Below are 18,435 nucleotides of genomic sequence, written 5' to 3' on the forward strand. Positions count from 1 at the left end.
AATTGAAAATTAATCACTAACCGGTAAGTCTTTGTACTGTGGGATGAAACCGGAGCACCCGGAGAAACGCCACGCATTCTACCCCGAGAATGTACAAACCACTTACAGAGGACTCCGGGACTGAACTCCAAACTCCACGATACGACCTGCAATAGCATCGCGCTACAGGATACGCTATCGCGGCGCCCCGTCATGACTTTATGACTGAGAGGTCATTTGTTAGCGAAAGAAAATATGTCGATTTGAAGTAAAATATCATGATAGCGATTAATGAAATGAACACGGGTGTGTTACCTTCCTCACAGATCACAGCTACATCTTCCTGATGACCGCAGTCATGGATCCCCCAACCGGCGAAGGAGCAGTACACAAGAGAGGATTCTATTCCACTGCAGGCCACATTATCCATCCAGATGTTCCCGCAACCTTTCCCGAAGTACGCTCCCGACTTTGCTGTAGCATGACTGCCGCAGCCCAACTGTTTGCAGACAATCTTCGCCTCTTCAGGGCCCCACTCGTCGTCGCAAACGGTCCCCCACACTCCATCGTAATAAACCTCCACTCTTCCCGAACAGGTGTCACTACCGTTCACCAGCCGCACTGCCGACTCTGAAATAATATTGAAAGAAACATTGGTCGTAACCCAATCATTCTGTTCACATCTCTCTGGGGTGGCAAAGAGTGCGAGAAAGAGGGAGACACAGGCACAGCGAGAACAGTGAAGCTCGCACGTATAGAGAGAAAAAGACGGACAAAGTAGGGGAGCTGAATGGTTGGATTTTGGAAATAAGACATTGTGTGTGAATGTTTGTGTGCAAGTGTGTGAGTGTGTGTGAACGTAGTTCTGTGGATTTGAGAGAGGGAGCGAGAAAGAGAGAGGGGAAGAGTGAGCTAGAGAGATATAGGTGTCGGTGCCTGTATGTGTGCGCGCCCGCGCGGGGGGGGAGGGTGGGTGTGAGTGTGAGTGTGAGTGTGAGTGAGAGAGAGAGAGAGCGAGAAAGAAAAAATATGCGCTGGAGGTGGGGAGAGAAGACTATTGGTCAACCAGCTCCACTCCAATGAACTCTGCACGACATATAAAAAATAAGCAAAAATCAGTCCCGCTGAACATTGATGTGGTGACTTATCCTGGGGGTGCAAGTCCATTGCTCCATGAAATGACATCACGACGATAGGCTGAGAAGAAGGGGCATATCAAGACTGGCATCAGTGGTCGAGGTTCTAAGTATAACAGTTGGGAAATCATGTTGAATTTTTATTAAACATTGGTGCACCAAATTTGGAGTTCTGTGCGCAATTCTAATTGCTGCACAACAGGATAGATATGTAGACTTACACACCATTTGCCATTTATCCGCCCGCATCTGCACCTGGTCTATACCCCGCTCTGTTGTTTGGCAATCTTCTGCACTCTCCACACTACCAATCTTCGTTCATCTTCGAACTTCCTAACGCACTCCTCCACATTTTAATCTAAAGAACCGGAATGTACTGACTCAGAAGTGCGGGATGACTTCACGTCCAGAACACAAAGGAGACCCTAACCAACAAAGCTGACCTGATTGTCAGAAGTCATTTATTAGTCCATATTACCATAAGACATAGGAGCAGAACTCGGCAGTTTGGCCCATCGAGTCTTCTGCGGCATTCCATCATGGCTGATTTACTATTCCTCTCAACACTGCTCTCCTGCTTTCGTACCGGAACTTCTGACGCCCTTACTAATAATTAATAATCAACCTCTGCTTTAAATATACAGTTCCCTGTTACAAGCCCCCCCCCCACCCCCACAGCTGACTGCGTCAACGACTTCCACAGTCCCGCCGCCCGCTGGCTGAAGAAGTTACACTTCGTTTCTTTTCTAAATAAACATCTATTGATTCTGAAGCTGGTCGCTCTGGTCCTAGATCCTCCCCACTATTGGAAACATTTTATCCACGTCCTTTCTACTTAGGTCTTTCAACATTCAATACGTTTCAATCAGACCCACCCTCCTTCACTCTTTTAAACTTGAAGGAGTACAGGGCAAGTGTCATTAAACGTCCCTCATGCGTTAACCCTTTCGATCCCGGGATCATTCTCGGAAGTTTCCGCTGGACCCTCTCCAACGCCAACACATCAGATATGGTGCGATTAGACTTGCACACCTGTTTGAATGCCCTAAGCCCCCATCCCTCACTAACTCACCGGCAAGCTCTCATCATGCACTGGTCACTTTTGATCTTTGATTGCTACAGTTTCACCTATTTATACTACTGCTTGTTATATTATAATCGTGTAGTGCAGTAACATTATACTGTAAAACATGCACCAGTCAACCTGTCAATCTGCAGGCCATGCCACTCAGGAATTTGTGTTAATATTATTTTTGACTGCAAGTGCTGGATCGTAACTACTGTATATTTCCTTTATGTGACCATGTGTACGGTGTTTTACGCATTGACCCCAAGGAATGATGCCTCGTTCAGCTGTATCCATATGTGTAGTAGAATAACAATAACCTTGAACTTGAAAACTTTTCACAATATTCTAGACTGGCCTGAGCAATGATCAATATTACATCGTTCATCGATTTGATGCTAGGCAAATCGAAATAGAATGCAATATTGCAATTGCCTTCCGTAAGACCCCTCGAGATGAAAGTTAATCATTAGGTTATCTTGAACTAGGTCTCACAGGTTCTTCTGGAACTCCGATTTCTAAGTCCACTCCCCATTTAGAAAATTATCTATGTCGATATTCCTTCTACGAACGTGCATGATCATATACTTCCCTACTCTGCATTATATCTGTCACTTCTTTGCCCTATCCCTAGAGTTCCTCTGCAGACTCCTTGCTTCGTCACTACTATCACTACTAAATTTGGATTATCCGCAAATATAGCCACAAAGCCATCAATTCCGTCACCCATATTAGAGAGAAAGTTAGCGATTGAACATGATTGATTCGAATGTAAAATGCATGAGGACTTCAGTTGGTCGCGGTCGACCATAGATGTTGTGACCCTACAGTCTATGTTATACGCAAGCTAGTACGCACACCAGGGCAGTACGATATGGAGAGCAAGCTATTGCCCATGCAGCAACCAACCCACCCTCCACGCAACTGAGAAATCGAAAGGTACGGCAGAGACTGATACTGTTTCGCACCTGCAGAGTCGCAGGGGTTGCTAGTCAGCATTGAACTCAAGGTTGGACTCAAGCTTCGGATCTTTCCTCAGTGTTTACTTCTGAAACATTACCATCAATGGATATAACCGCAAGACTGCGGAGGATTGAGATCAGAGATTTCTTTCTTCTAGCTGAGCTGCCAGCCATGTCATACGAGCACCGTCTGCCAGCAGTGACTGGTCTTAAGGCGTTAGTAACCCGGATTTGTCCTTTCTGAATCAGTAAAAAAACGGTCCAGCTGGGCTTAATAACTAGGCCACGCGTGAAGGCCAGGAGCTGATTTTGGTTGTCAGAGGGTATTTGAGACCAACGCCATTGGGAACATTTCATAGGTAGTGGGTGCTTATCCCCACTAAACCCCGCCAGATATGATGACCTTAAGCCAAAAAGAACGCTAAAATGCCCTATTAAAATAACAATAATATTGTTTTTACCTTCCTCACAAATCACAGCAGCATCTTCATAGTGTGCGCAGTCATGGGTTTCCCATCCGGCGAAGGAACAATGCACAATAGAAGATTCACTTCCACTGCACGCGACATTGTCCATCCAAATTTTCCCGCTACCTTCCCCGAAGTACGCTCCTGACACCTCCTTTGCGCGAGAGCCGCAGCCCATCTGATTGCAGACAACCTTCGCCTCTTCTGGACCCCAACTGTCGTCGCAAACTGTTCCCCATGTCTCATTGTAATACACCTCCACTCTTCCTGAACAGGTGTCGCTGCCGTTTACCAGCCGCACGGCCGCATCTGAAACAACATTGAAAAAGTAGTTAGTTCAGTCTCAAAGCATGATCTGTCATTTGTTATTTTATGTTTGCTTCGGGTTGTCACGGAGAAGATAATCACCAGTTTGTAACAGAGCAATTACATTTGGCTTCTTTTCATGTTATGTATTGAATTTCCTATAATGGTAATACAGCATGAAGTTTGATAGTAGGTTACTCCACACGAGTTATCAGGATCAGAATCAGATTTATTTTCACTAACATTTGTGACTTGAAATCAGGTATTTTGTGGCAGTAGTGTGATGCAAATATGCTGTACATTCATCATCATTCAGCTGCCTTGCCGTTCGGCGTGGGCTATCACGTCTCTCCATCCATCACGGTCCCCGACCCTCCGAATTGTAGTTGTTGCCTCCCAAGTTTCTAACCGTGATGTTATTCCATCTATCATTTTCATTCTCTGTCTGCATCTGCTTCTTTTTCCTTCCAGCCTTCCAGTTGTAACTAAATGTTCTACTGTCTCTCTTCGCATGATGTGTCCAAAGAATTTTGATTGCTGTTTTCTGATTTATTTTCAGTAATGTACGTTTTGTTTTCGTTCTCTGTAGAACTTTTTCTTTGGTTATCCTGTCCATATATGATATGCATAGCTTTCTCCTGAGGAACTACACCTCTTCTGCATTAATTTTTTTTCCATTGCATTTGTGATGGTCTGTGACTCGCAGCCTTACATCAATATAGGAAGAATGGAGCAGCTGAGAGCCTTGGACAAGGTGTAGTACCTGTTTAGCCTCTCAATCAGGGTCACGTGAAACCATGGTTTGCAGGTGGTGGATGGTTTTCCAAGCAGATTCTACAATTGGATTTTATGGTTGTAAAACTAAAAATCCTGGGCATATTAATCTACTGATCAATGGCCAGGGTTACTCGTCCAGTATGGACACTGCAACTGAAGAAGGCAACGGGAAACCACTTGAGTACTTCTCTCTTGTACAATCATGAACTCAAATCAACTGTACATTACAAAGATAAAAAAAGAAAAAAAAACTCACCAAGTGTCGTTCAGAAACTTGATAGCAGAGAGTAAGAAGACCCTTATGAGTCGCTGAGCGTCGGTCTTCAGGCTCCTGTACCGCCTCCCCGAAGATAATAACGTTACAAAGGCATGTTCCAGATAATGAGGGCCCTCAGTGATGGATGCCGCCTTCTTGAAGATGTCCTCGATGGTGGGGAGGCCTGTGCCCTTGATGCAGCTGGCTGAGTCTCAACGGTCTACCTAATTCTTTTCAAATGTGCGGATCAGCCATTGCTATGATATGGAATTTTTTTACACGGCCTGAAACCTGCACTGCACCTAAAATGTTTTTTTCTAATTATGTATACTATGAATATTCAGAATTAAAATTGAAAACTCGCACACTTTTGATTTTATTAATTTATTTATGGGCATGATAAAATACAGCACAACAAAGAAAATACTTCACATTTTGAAAACCTTTACTCGACTGTTTTTATTCCGACTGAGTTGAGGCTCAAAATGCACGGGAGCATTTTGGTTACTGCGGGACTGCGCAAATAGAACAGATTCAGTCCACAACCTTCTGCAGCCTCCTGCTGTGGTCTGTTATGCAACCAATTAAACTGTTCTCTGCCGCAAAGCTGAAGAAATTTGTAAGTCTCTTCTACTTTCTTTCAGTTATTTTTAAGTCCAACGTGCACTCAGTAGTCACTTTATTAGGTGCACTTTTAGGAAGAGGTTATGTCTTCTAATGCTGTACCCAAACCATTTCAAGATTTGAGTACTGTGCGCACAAATATGCTCTTCTGCACACCACTGGTGTAACACGTGGTTATTTAAGTTACTGGCACCTTCCTGTCAACTTAAACCAGTGTAGCCATTCTCCTCTGACTTGTCTCATTAGCAAAGCATTTTGGCCCGCTGAAACACCGTTCACTGGAATTATTTTTGTTTCTTTTTGTTTTCCATAGCATTTTCTGTCAACGCTAGATACTGTTGTGCGTGTATATCACAGAAGCAGTTGCAGACAGAGGTCAGGTTATTGGATTATTTAGTAACCCAACAAAGTGACTACTCAGTGCACTGCTCCTGTAGTAATAATAGCATTTTCCTGATTGCTTCTCGGTTGTCTTTATGCTTAGAGTATTAGTTTAGTTTTCCGGAAAAAATTCTGAAAAAATAAATACACCGCAAAATTCGCCATTGGCGTTTCTGAAGCACGTGAGTTAAACAGCAAGGAAAAAGTATTACTTCATCAAAGTTGCTGGTTAACGCAGCAGGCCAGGCAGCATCTCTAGGAAGAGCCACAGTCGACGTTTCAGGACTCCTGACGAAGGGTCTCGGCCTGCAACACCGACAGCACCTCTTCCTAGAGATGCAGCCTGGCCTGCTGCGTTCACCAGCAACTTTGATGTGTGTTGCTTGAATTTCCAGCATCTGCAGAATTCCTCGTGTTTGCGTTTTTAAAAAGTATTACTTTACTGTGTAAAGGTGCAGACAGTCGGGTAGAGAAGACATTAATCGCAGTTAATACAACATAGGCATAATCACTGTTTGGGGTCGTTTGCAGTGTGCTGTATTTATTTCGGTTTAATTAGCAACAATAGTGCTGATATGCTTTTGTGTATCATCATCGCTTGGCCACAATGGAATGATTCACTAAAAAATCTGCTGTGTTAGCTGTCTCATCAAAGTGCTCGGAGGAATCCAGGAATCCTAGCAATTCTTCATTTAAAGTCATCATTATCGTTATCATCATCATCATCATCATCATCATCATCATCATCATTTTATGTCTTGTCGTATTACGTGGGTTATCATGGTCTTACATTTGTCTTTACACAGAGCTTATTCTTTCATCTATTCATGACCATGATTGTTCTTGGCACTTCCTTCTACAGAAGTGGATACCATTGCCTTCTGGGCAGCGACTTTACAAAGGCCCGGAAATCTGCAGATGCTGGAAATGCAAGCAACACACACAAAATGCCTGAACAACTCAGCGGGTCGGGCAGTATCTATGCAAAAGAGTAAACTGTCTTGATGAAGGGTCTCTGTCTGAAATGTCGACTCATTACTCTGTTCTATAGATGTTGTCTGCTCTGCTGTTCCTGCAGCATTTTATGCATGTTGCAGCGACTTTACAAAATGGGTGACCCCAGCCATTATCAATACCCTTCAGCGACTGTCTGCTTGGCGTCAATGACCTTATCACCCGTACCTGTGATATGCACCAGCTGCTCATGTACGACCATCCACCACCTGCTCCCATGACTTTACGTGACCCTGATCTGAGCTCTAAGCAGGTGCTACACCTTGTCTGGGTGTGACCTGCAGGCTAGCGGAGGGACGCAGAGCCTTACGCCTTCTTTGGCAAAGACATATAACTACTTTGCCATTCGTTATATTCAAACAACGAGGCGGAACAAGTGAAAGGAAGTGCAGAGAAGGTTCTCCAACATCTATCACTATCATTAATGCTCCCAACTTAAATAAGTGTCTCTTCAATCAAGTCCATGTCCATCGCTCCCTGACAGAGGCTGAATGGTTTGGCAGGAAGGTATTGAAGGCGTGCCTTTATTCGTAGAGGCACTGATTTCAAGTGTCGGCAAGTTAAGTTGCAGCTTTATAAAACTCTAGTCAGGCCGCACCAGAACTAATGCATTTAATTTTGATTTCATCACTGTGGAAAGAGCGTTGAAGATTTAGAGAGGTTCATCAAGATGCTGCCTGGAACGGAGAGCCTGTGTTATAAGGAGCGAATGGATAAATGTGTGTTCTCTCTGGAGCAGCGAAGGCACATGGCAGAACTGATAGAAGTACAAGTTTGCGAGAGTCATAAATGAAGTAGGGAGTCGGCATCTTCTTCCTAGAGTCAAAATATCATTTAAGGTGAGAGGATGTAAGTTCAAATGAGATCAGCGGGACATTTCTTTATTCGCACACAGAGCTTGGTGTGTGCCTGGAATGCGCCGTCAGGATTGTTGATGGAGGGAGATACGATAAAAGGCTGTAATGGGATTCTAGTTAGGCAGAAGCATATGTAGATAATGGAAGGATACGGGCGTTTTGTCAGTGGAGGAGATCGGTTGAGTTAGGCATTTAATTACTAGTTTCAGTAGATCAGCACAACATCATGGACACAGGGGTTGTTTCTGTACTGCCCTGTTCTATATTCTAAGGATATTATACACACCTGACTGGCAGGTCACGCCTGCATCTTCGTCGTGCTGGCAGTTGTTCACTCCCCATCCGCGGAAAGCGCAAGCTGAGAGAAAATCTTCATTCCCTTTGCACGCAACATCGTCCATCCAGATAGTCCCACGACCTGGCCCGTAGTGCGTTCCCGGGTGCGCAGTCGCGGGGAAACCGCAGCCGAGCTGTCGACAAACAACTGCAGCGTCTTCAGCTGACCAATCGTCGTCGCAAATTGTTCCCCACTCGTTATTGTAGCGGACCTCCAGGCGTCCGGAACAGCGATTGCTCCCGCCCACCAGTCTCAATTTCAAACCTGAAATGGAGACATAGAATATCCGTTATAGAACAATAGAGCACGGATACAGCCCCTTCGGGACAATGACCTCATGCCGACAACGATGACCACACATTTTTTCAATTTTCTGCGTTAAACACATATCACTCCAGGACACTCCCTTCCACGTTTCCACTCAAGTACTTTTTAATTCATGCTTCAACCACCTCTTTTGGGAGTTTATTCCATATAGTCACTAGGCTCGTATTGAAAACATTATCCTCCGGATTCCTCTCAAATCTTCCCCTTTTCACTCTGACTCTACGCCCCATAATTTGACTGAGGAAGAAGACTTGGGGGCCCCCTGGTAGCGCAGTGGTCAGCACAATGTTATTACAGGTCGGCGAGTCGGAGTTCAACTCCTGCTCGGTTTGAAAGGAATTTATACATTCCTTCGCATGAGAGACTGTGTTTTCTACGGGTGCTCTGGTTTCCTCCCACAGTCCAAACACGTAACCGATAGTAGGTTAATTAGTCGATTTATTTAAATGTTTGTAAATAAATGATTAATATGCTTATTCGTAGTTAGTGTTCTCTGTCTCGTTTACCAAACCTGTGAACCTGTTTCTACGTTACACTGGATTTAACAGAGAGCAATGGAGAGATCTCTATCGGGTGATGGCTCAGGAATGGAGTGACTGAAGGACAGCGGTGCTGAAGCAAAGGAGCCAGACTGCGAAAGAAAGAGGGGTTGGAAATAGCACTAACAACTCCATATGTAAAAACTCATAACTAGAGCAACGCCAACAGTATCTTCCAAGATCTCATCCCGGGAGCACAAAGATCTTCGAAGGTACACTACACCTGGGGACATCTTCAAAGATTGGCCCAGGACAGAGATCTCCGGCGAGCTACTGTCGACGGTCTATGCCCGTTTAAGGGTGCTTTAAGTAAGTAAGTAACGGAATGAAGCACCGGGCATGAGACCGTGGCTGGTCAATTTTAGGTGTGAACCTTCTGTTCCTTTACCTCACCTGTTTGCAGTTACACGTTGTATTGATGAGATGTATTTCTATTGGTAATAAATTCGCTAAGAACTTTTTGAGCTTTAAATCTTAGCCTTTCCAACCTCTCCGTCTAGAACAAGCCCTCTAATCCAGGCAAAATCTAGGAAAACGTTTCTGCTCCTTCTCGGAAATCTCCACATCCTTCCTCTAATCAGACGACTAAAAACGAAAGCAATACGCTACCCGCAGCCTAACTTAGTGTTCAATGCAGCATGATCATCTATTCAACGTGATCATGGTTGAACCACTCCAGCCTCAAGTCCTCTTCAGTATCAGCTGCTCCATAATCCTCAGTCCCTAGGTCTCCAAAGTATTATTCTGTGCCATAAACATATCTAATGACATTGCATCCACTGCTCTCCAAGGGAGAGGATTTCAGATATCACTCCCATTTAAGAGCAGATTTTTTCCACGCTTTAACAAGTTTTATAACGAAGCGGCTCTTATCTTCTAACTGGGTTCCGTTGTTCGTCACTCTCAAATCAAAAGCACGATTATATGACAATTGTACTTACTTTGTGCGCTTAATATCGTGAAATGCTTCCTTTTTTTCCGTATATTCACTTTAATTAACCCAATTCATATTTTCAGTTTAGAACGTTTGAGGAAACGCTCCTTTCCTCTCAGATTCCTTCTTCTCTAGCCATTGACGAGGTGGAGGGCTAAGGAGGGGTAAGGCGCTCTTTCCCTCTGTTAGCCTGCAGGTCTCTCTTGGACAAGGTGTAATACCTGAGTAGCCCTCCACCCCGTTCAAGGTCAAGTAAAGCCATGGGACTAGGTGGTCGATGGTTCTATGAGCAGTTGGTGCATATCACAAGTCCAGGTTATGCGACCACTCATGCCAAGAAGACAATCTCTGAAGGGTACTGATAATGGCTGGGGACATATGTCTTGTGAAGACACTGTGCAGAACATAGAACATAGAATAGTACAGTACAGTACAGGTCCTTCGGCCCACAATGTTGTGCCGACCCTCAAACCCTGCCTCCCATATAAGCTCCCACCTTAGATTCCTCCATATACCTGTCTAGTAGTCTCTTAAACTTCACTAGTGTATCTGCCTCCACCACTGACTCAGGTAGTGCATTCCACGCACCAACCACTCTCTGAGTAAAAAACCTTCCTCTAATATCCCCCTTGAATTTCCCACCCCTTACCTTAAAGCCATGTCCTCTTGTATTGAGCAGTGGTGCCCTGGGGAAGAGGACTGGCTATCCACTCTATTTATTCCTCTTAATATCTTGTACACCTCTATCATGTCTCCTCTCATCCTCCTTCTCTCCAAAGAGTAAAGCACTAGCTCCCTGAATCTCTGATCATAATGAATACTTTCTAAACCAGGCAGCATCCTGGTAAATGTCCTCTGTACTCTTTCCAATGCTTCCACATCCTTCCTATAGTGAGGTGACCAGAACTGGACACAGTACTCCAAGTGTGGTCTAACCAGAGTTCTATAAAGCTGCATCATTACATCGCGACTCTTAAACTCTATCCCTCGACTTATGAAAGCTAACACCCCATAAGCTTTCTTAACTACCCTATCCACCTGTGAGGCAACTTTCAGGGATCTGTGGACATGTACCCCAAGATCCCTCTGCTCCTCCACACTACCAAGAATCCTGCCATTTACTTTGTACTCGGCCTTGGAGTTTGTCCTTCCAAAGTGTACCACCTCATATTTCTCCGAGTTGAACTCCATCTGCCACTTCTCAGCCCACTTCTGCATCCTATCAATGTCTCTCTGCGATCTTTGACAATCCTCGACACTATCTACAACACCAGCGACCTTTGTGTCGTCTGCAAACTTGCCAACCCACCCTTCTACCCCCACATCCAGGTAGTTAATAAAACCACGAAAAGCAGAGCTCCCAGAACAGACCCTTGTGGGTTCACCTCTAGTCACAATCCTCCAATCTGAATGTACTCCCTCCACAACCACCATCTGCCTTCTGCAGGAAAGCCAGTTCTGAATCCACCTGGCCAAACTTCCCTGGATCCCATGCCTTCTAACTTTCTGAATAAGCCTACCGTGTGGAACCTTGTCAAATACCTTACTAAAATCCATATAGATCACATCCAGTGCACTACCCTCATCTATATGCCTGGTCACCTCCTCAAAGAACTCTATCAGACTTGTTAGACACGATCTGCCCTTCACAAAGCCATGCTGACTGTCCTTGATCAGACCATGATTCTCTAAATGCCTATAGATCCTATCTCTAAGAATCTTTTCCAACAGCTTCCCCACCACAGACGTAAGGCTCACTGGTCTATAATTACCCGGACTATCCCTACTACCTTTTTTGAACAAGGGAATAGCATTCGCCTCCCTCCAATCCTCCGGTACCTTTGCCGTGGACAACGAGGACATAAAGATCCTAGCCAGAGGCTGAGCAATCTCTTCTCACGCCTCGTGGAGCAGCCTGGGGAATATTCCGTCAGGCCCCGGGGGCTTACCTGTCCTAATGTATTTTAACAACTCTAACACGTCCTCTCCCTTAATATCAACATGCTCCAGAGCATCAAACTCACTCATATTGTCCTCACCATCATCAAGTTCCCTCTCATTGGTGAATACCGAAGAGAAGTATTCATTGAGGACCTCGCTCACTTCCACAGCCTCCAAGCACATCTTCCCACCTTTATCTCTAATCGGTCCTACCTTCACTCCTGTCATCCTCTGTTCCTTCACATAATTGAAGAATGCCTTGAGATTTTCCTTTACCCTACTCACCAAGGCCGTCTCATGCCCCCTTCTTGCTCTTCTCATACCCTTCTTAAGCTCCTTTCTTGCGTCCCTATATTCCTCAATAGACCCATCTGATCCTTGCTTCCTAAACCTCATGTATGCTGCCTTCTTCCACCTGACTAGATTTTCCACCTTACTTGACACCCATGGTTCCTTCACCCTACCATTCTTTATTTTCCTCACCGGGACAAATTTATCCCTAACATCCCGCAAGAGATCTCTAAACATCGACCACATGTCCATAGTACATTTCCCTGCAAAAACATCATCCCAATTCACACCCGCAAGTTCTAGCCTTATAGCCTCACAATTTGCCTTTCCCAAATTAAAAATTTTCCTGTCCTCTCTGATTCTGTCCTTTTCCGTGATAATGCTAAAGGCCAGGGAGCGGTGGTCACTGTCCCCCAGACGCTCACTCACTAAGAGATCTGTGACCTGACCCGCTTCATTACCTAGTACTAGATCTAGTATGGCATTCCCCCTGGTCGGCCTGTCCATATACTGTGACAGGAATCCGTCCTGGACACACTTAACAAACTCGGCCCCATCTAAACCCTTGGAACTAATCAGGTGCCAATCAATATTAGGGAAGTTAAAGTCACCCATGATAACAACCCTGTTATTTTTGCACCTTTCCAAAATCTGCCTTCCAATCTGTATCTCTGCTGCTACCAGGGGGCCTATAGAGTACCCCCAATAGAGTAACTGCTCCCTTTCTGTTCCTGACTTCCACCCATATTGACTCAAAAGAGGATTCTGCTACATTGCCCACCCTTTCTATAGCTGTAATAGTATCCTTGACCAGTAATGCCACCCCTCCTCCCCCTTTTCCGCCCTCTCTGTCCCTTTTAAAGCGCTGAAATCCAGGAAAATTGAGAATCCATTCCTGCCCTGGTGCCAGCCAAGTCTCTGTAATGGCCAGTACATCATAATTCCATGTATGTATCCAAGCTCTCAGTTCATCACCTTTGTTCCAGATGCTTCTTGCATTGAGGTACACACATTTTAGCCCTGCTACCTTACTGTCTTTCCAATGAAGCCAGGCCAACGTTGTCCTTTAAGTCCAAGGCTTCATGACTAGGTAATGCCCTCGTAAGTTTGCTCTGCAGTCGCTCCAATTTAATCACATCTTTTACATAATACCGCAATTGTACAAAACTGTGTAGCTTCACCAACGGCTAAAATTTACCTCTCTATCTCTGTCTGGCTTCTCCCTGCTACCTTTCCAGTCCTAATGAAGTCTCTCCACCTAAAACGCTGACGCTTCAATCCTCTCCATAAATGCTGCCTTACTTCCTGATGTTCCTCCAATATTTTGTATATATCACTCTGGATTTTCAGCATCTGCATATTCGCTTTGGTTTATGGAACAATAAACAAGTTATATATACTGTATCGTTGCTTATTCTATAGGCATCCGTTAGTCTCATGAGACCATGGATTTGTGCCTTGGAAAGTTTCCAGGGCGCAGGCCTGGGCAAGGTTATGGAAGACTGGCAGTTGCCCATACTGCAAGTCTCCCCTCTCCACGACACTGATGTTGTCCAAGGGAAGGGCATTAGGACCCATATAGCTTGGCACCGGTGCCGTCGCAGGGTAATGTGTGGTTAGGTGCCTTGCTCACGGACACACACGCTGCCTCAGCCAAGGCTCGACGAGCGACCTTCAAATCATTAGACGAACGCCTTAACGCACCTATTATGGAGTAAAGTTCGAACAGCATTTCTGTTGAACGTGGAAATGCTTCTGGTGAAAGAAAGAAGGTTGTTCAACAATACTCATACCTGGTTGGCAGACAACACCAGCATCTTCGTTGTGATTGCAATTGTGGTTTTCCCAGCCGCCGAAGGAACAGGCCGACAGGAAGGATTCTGTTCCGCTACAGGCAACATTGTCCATCAGAATCTTCCCTGTACCTGGCCCGAATTTGCTAGAGGATTCTGTTGACACGGCAACACCACACCCCAGTTGACGGCACACAACCTGCGCGTCATCCAAGGACCAGTCATCATCGCAGACCGTTCCCCATTCTCCATTGTAGTTTATTTCCACTCTTCCTGAACAGTAGCCATCTCCCTTCACCAATCGCACCGCAGGCACTGAAATGAAATTCAAACAAACATTAATTTTGTATTTGGTTCCCTCTCTCTGCCCACTCTCTCCATCTCCCGTTTCTGCCTTCACCTATCTACTCTACCTCGGTTTTACGCCCCTATCTGTCTCTGTGTCTGTCTATCACTACCGATCTCCCTATTCTCTCTCTCTCTCTCTCTCCCCCGCCCCCCACCTCGCTCACTCCCTCTCTCTATCTATCTACCTCTGTCTTTATCTCTCTCCCTCTGGGTTGTGTGTGTGTGTGTGTGTGTGTGTGTGTGTGTGTGTGTGTGTGTGTGTGTTGCGGGGCTGGGGTTGCATCCGTGAGATAGCTAGATAGAAGAAAGTTGAGATAGAAAGATAAGTTCCCACTAACTATTAAACACTGCCAATGGCGTGTGTCTGGAGATGGCGGTAACAAGCAAGCCGAGCTTCTGACATTGATATGTGTGCTAGCTACAACACCCGACAGAACAGTTTCTACTGACAGGAGAAGGGGTCTAGGCGAGTTACTTGCGATATAAAACCAGTTGCTTCGGACAGATGGGCTGGTCAACTGTGGTTGGCAGCTTATCTTGGAGACTAAAACCCTGATCTAAAACCTTCCCTGCTTTGCAGTCATACCCACTTACGGTCAAGGCTTCAGGAGTAAAACCCAAGGAGCAATCCTGAAATTGGGATCCTAAGGCAGACCTACGAGGAATTCAACGCTGACTGATCATTCCAGCAAAGCTGCTGGTATCAAACTGGCAGTTTCTGCCACACCTTTGGATTGATCGTCCTTGGAGCGTGGTGGTGGTCCGGGGGGTGGGGGTTGCTGCTTCATGGACAACAGGTTGCTCTCGATATCGACTACGTTGCAGCCAGAACGGAATGTGTATGGTCGACCTCGACCGATGAAGGTCCTCATGATCTATATTTGGAGATAAGTTACATACCGCAATGCTCGATTGTTGATGCTGCTTCCTGATGCCATTGGCAATGCTGCAATGTTTAAAAATAAAACAGGATCCGCAGATTACAACGCCTTTATTGACTAGAGTCATGGAGTTAAGACTATAAGGTCAGAAAACGTAGCTGCTGAATTAGGCCACTTGAGTCTGCTCTGCTATATCATCATGGCTGATACATTTGCCCGCTCAGCCCCATACTCCAAGCCTCTCCCCTTACTACTCATGAACCCATCAACCTTCGCTTTAAAACATCCGATAGCTTGGCCTCCACGGCCGTCTGTGGAAATAAATACAAGAGATTCAAGAACCTTTGGATAAAGAAATTTGTCAACATCTCTAGTCCAATGAGATATCCTGTTATTTAAAGAAGAAAACAATTGCACATCAATACAGCGCAGATGCTAGCTAGATGGTCACCGATCCAGATAGACCTAACATGAAACTTTCGCACTGTATTTTTCAATCCTTGGCCAGACAATTGCTTCTTCAATGATGTTATTGCGTCTATCCCAACCACTTCTTCTGGCGTCTCATTTTGTATACTCGCCACCCTTTCTGTGAAAGGTTGTTCCACAGTTTCTTCTTTAAATGTTTCTCCCCCATCCTAATCTGATGACCCCTTGTTTTACTCTGCCCGACCCTGCCAAAAGGTAGTTATCATATATAACTCTCTATAATCTCATAGCTCTTACTCCCACATTCCAGTGAAGCCTGGCCAACGTTTCCCTTTAACTCTAGGCTTCCTGACCAGGTAATGCCCTCGTAAATTTGCTCTGCGCTCCCTCCAATTTAATCACATCTTTTATATAATACTTTATACAGAACTCTGTCTCCTCACCAACGGCTAAAATCTACCTATCTAACTATCTATCTATCCATCCATCTATCCATCTCTCTAACTATCCATCTATTTACCTATCTATTTATTTGTCTGGATCTCGATTAATAATTCCATCTGTCGATCTGTAGATATATTTTTTGCTTTTTTAATAATTGCACGATTTGACTTCTTTTGCACGTCGGTTATTTGTCGTTGGCTGTTTTCCATTGATTTTAATTATATTTATTTCGTCTACTGTGAATGGCCGCAAGTAGATGGTGACGCGTCCGAATTTGAAAATAGATTTCCAATGAACTTTGAAATATTTTTCTTCTATTGTGTGCGCGCGCGCGTTTGTGTGTGTGTGTGTGTGTGTGTGTGTGTGTGTGTGTGTGTGTGAACGCGCGCTTATGAGAGAGTGAAAGATACGCCTGCGTATCTATATGCGTGTGGTTCTGCCTGTTGGTGAAGGGGTTACCTCCGCATAGATTATGTACACTTGCGTCTGCGCTTGCGAATACAACTCTCGCTGATAATTATCTGCTGAGCTGTCGTTTGTCATATTCTGCCAGATGGTGTGTCGCCTAAATGTTTATTCATTGGTCAACAGGGAGATTCTGCAGACGGTAAAGAGTAAATTAAGGTAACTAAGTGATATACATCAAAAAGGCGACAGTTAGTCGGCTTAGATCTATCCACCTTAGGTACTAAAGACGATGTATTAAGAGTATGAACTGTGGGACAGTATTAATGTTTACGAGAAACCATGGCGAGTTTTTTTTTCTGAAATATTAGGTACTAACCTTGTGAATACACATTCTGCTGAATTCCCAGAATCACTGTAAAAAAAAACATGCTATCAACAAACGTTTTGAACAACTTTATTGTGTAATATTCCAATTAAATTAATTTGCATGGCACATTCCCTTCTGCAACATATTCCCAGAAACTTTACTAGAGCCAGTAATATATAGCAGCGAAGTGATTTTGAAAGGGCATCCGTATCTTAAAACAACAGTTTCTACGGAATTTAAGTTTTTGCTGTTCCTGAAGCCTCACACGTGATATCGAAGCAAAGGTTATCATTCACTACACATTTTAAGCATTGTGAACTAATTAAATAAAGTAAGGAAGATGCAGGATCAGGCGATGTGCGGTAGCCGCATGATACGGCAGTTTGTGGTTCCTGGTGACTAGATCTACAGCAAATATTGGCTGCTCGAGGAACTCAGACTCCAGGTTGATGACCTGGAATCTGAGCTTCAAACTGCGACACAGCAGGGAGGGGGAGAGTAACCTGGACGCTCTGTTTCAGGAGCTAGGCGCACCCAAATTGGGTCTTCGGTCAGGGGAAAGAGGGCGTGACTGCGAGTCAGGCAGGTAGTGACATCCAAGAGGCAGTGCTGGAGGAACCTCATCACTTGATTTTGTCCAACAGATCTGAGATTCTTCCTTCCTGTGTGGACGAGAGTGGGGCTGGAGGAAGGATGAGCAACCTAACTGTGGCACCGTGGTTCAGGGGGCCATTCAAGAGGGGGAAGAGAAGAGAAATGAGTGATAATTGGACATTGTACGGTTAGGGGCATAGGCAAAGTTCTCTGTCGCAGGGACAGAGCGTCCCGAAGGATATATCGACTGTCCGATGTCCGGGTTTGGCACATCTTATCTGACCTGCAGAGGAATTGCCAGTGGTTGGGGAATGATCCAGTTGCAATGCTCCATGTGAGTATGAACATCGTAGGTAGAACAAGAAAAGAGGGTTGCTGACGTAATTTGAGCAGCTAAGGAATAAATTTAAAAGGAGAACCAAAAAGGCGGTAATCTCGGAATTACTATCTGCGCCACATGCATATCGGCACAGAATTAGGAAGATTAGAGAATTAAATGTGTGCCTGAAGGATTGGTGTGTGAGTGCTGGGTTTGGATTCATAGGAAACTGGCACCAGTATTGGGGAGGCGGAAACTATTCCCTTAGGATGGCTCCACTTGAATCATGATGGGACCTGGATCCTGGCGATTCGCATAACTAAGGTTCTAGATAGGGGTTGAAACTAAATAGCAGTGGGGTTGGTTCAACAGACTGCAAAAGTATGGAGAAAGTAAAAGAGAAAAGTGTGGATAAAGATAAAGTAAAAGTAAAAGATGAAAAAAGAGAAAAGTAAGGGTGGAGTGCAGAAAAGCCAAATGCATAAGAGACAAAGATGAGTAGATTTTAAAGACACAATGAGTGTAAGGGCACTTTATCTGAACGCCTGTAGTATTCGTAACAATGTCAGTGAACTTGTGGCTCAAATCAGTATAAAGGGGTATGATTAAGAGGCCATTATAGAAACGTGGTTGCAGAGTGGAGAGGTTTGGAAATTAA

At 44.7% G+C, this 18,435-nt stretch overlaps 1 protein-coding gene across 16 annotated transcripts in view; it reads right to left on the bottom strand.

Annotated features, from left to right (window-relative positions):
* The window catches only part of LOC134338834 (deleted in malignant brain tumors 1 protein-like), a 68,491-nt gene that overhangs the window by 43,940 nt on the left and 6,116 nt on the right, over positions 1–18,435 (bottom strand). For 8 of the 16 annotated variants that reach the window (XR_010016294.1, XM_063034943.1, XM_063034954.1 and 5 more), the window contains 6 exons: positions 16,874–16,909; positions 15,063–15,210; positions 13,988–14,302; positions 8,112–8,426; positions 3,605–3,919; positions 295–609 (listed from right to left, as the gene is read on the bottom strand). Coding sequence is in view for 15 of the 16 variants with exons in the window: in XM_063034943.1 (XP_062891013.1) it covers positions 295–609; positions 3,605–3,919; positions 8,112–8,426; positions 13,988–14,302; positions 15,063–15,210; positions 16,874–16,888 (1,423 nt within the window). In the remaining variant the exon portion in view is untranslated. Of the gene's footprint in view, positions 1–294; positions 610–3,604; positions 3,920–8,111; positions 8,427–13,987; positions 14,303–14,929; positions 15,025–15,062; positions 15,282–16,873; positions 16,910–18,435 lie in introns of those variants that run through there. The other 8 variants (XM_063034950.1, XM_063034949.1, XM_063034948.1 and 5 more) reach the window with 3 other exon arrangements.

The sequence above is a fragment of the Mobula hypostoma genome, chromosome 28 (assembly GCF_963921235.1).
Source record: "Mobula hypostoma chromosome 28, sMobHyp1.1, whole genome shotgun sequence".
NCBI lineage: Eukaryota > Metazoa > Chordata > Chondrichthyes > Myliobatiformes > Myliobatidae > Mobula > Mobula hypostoma.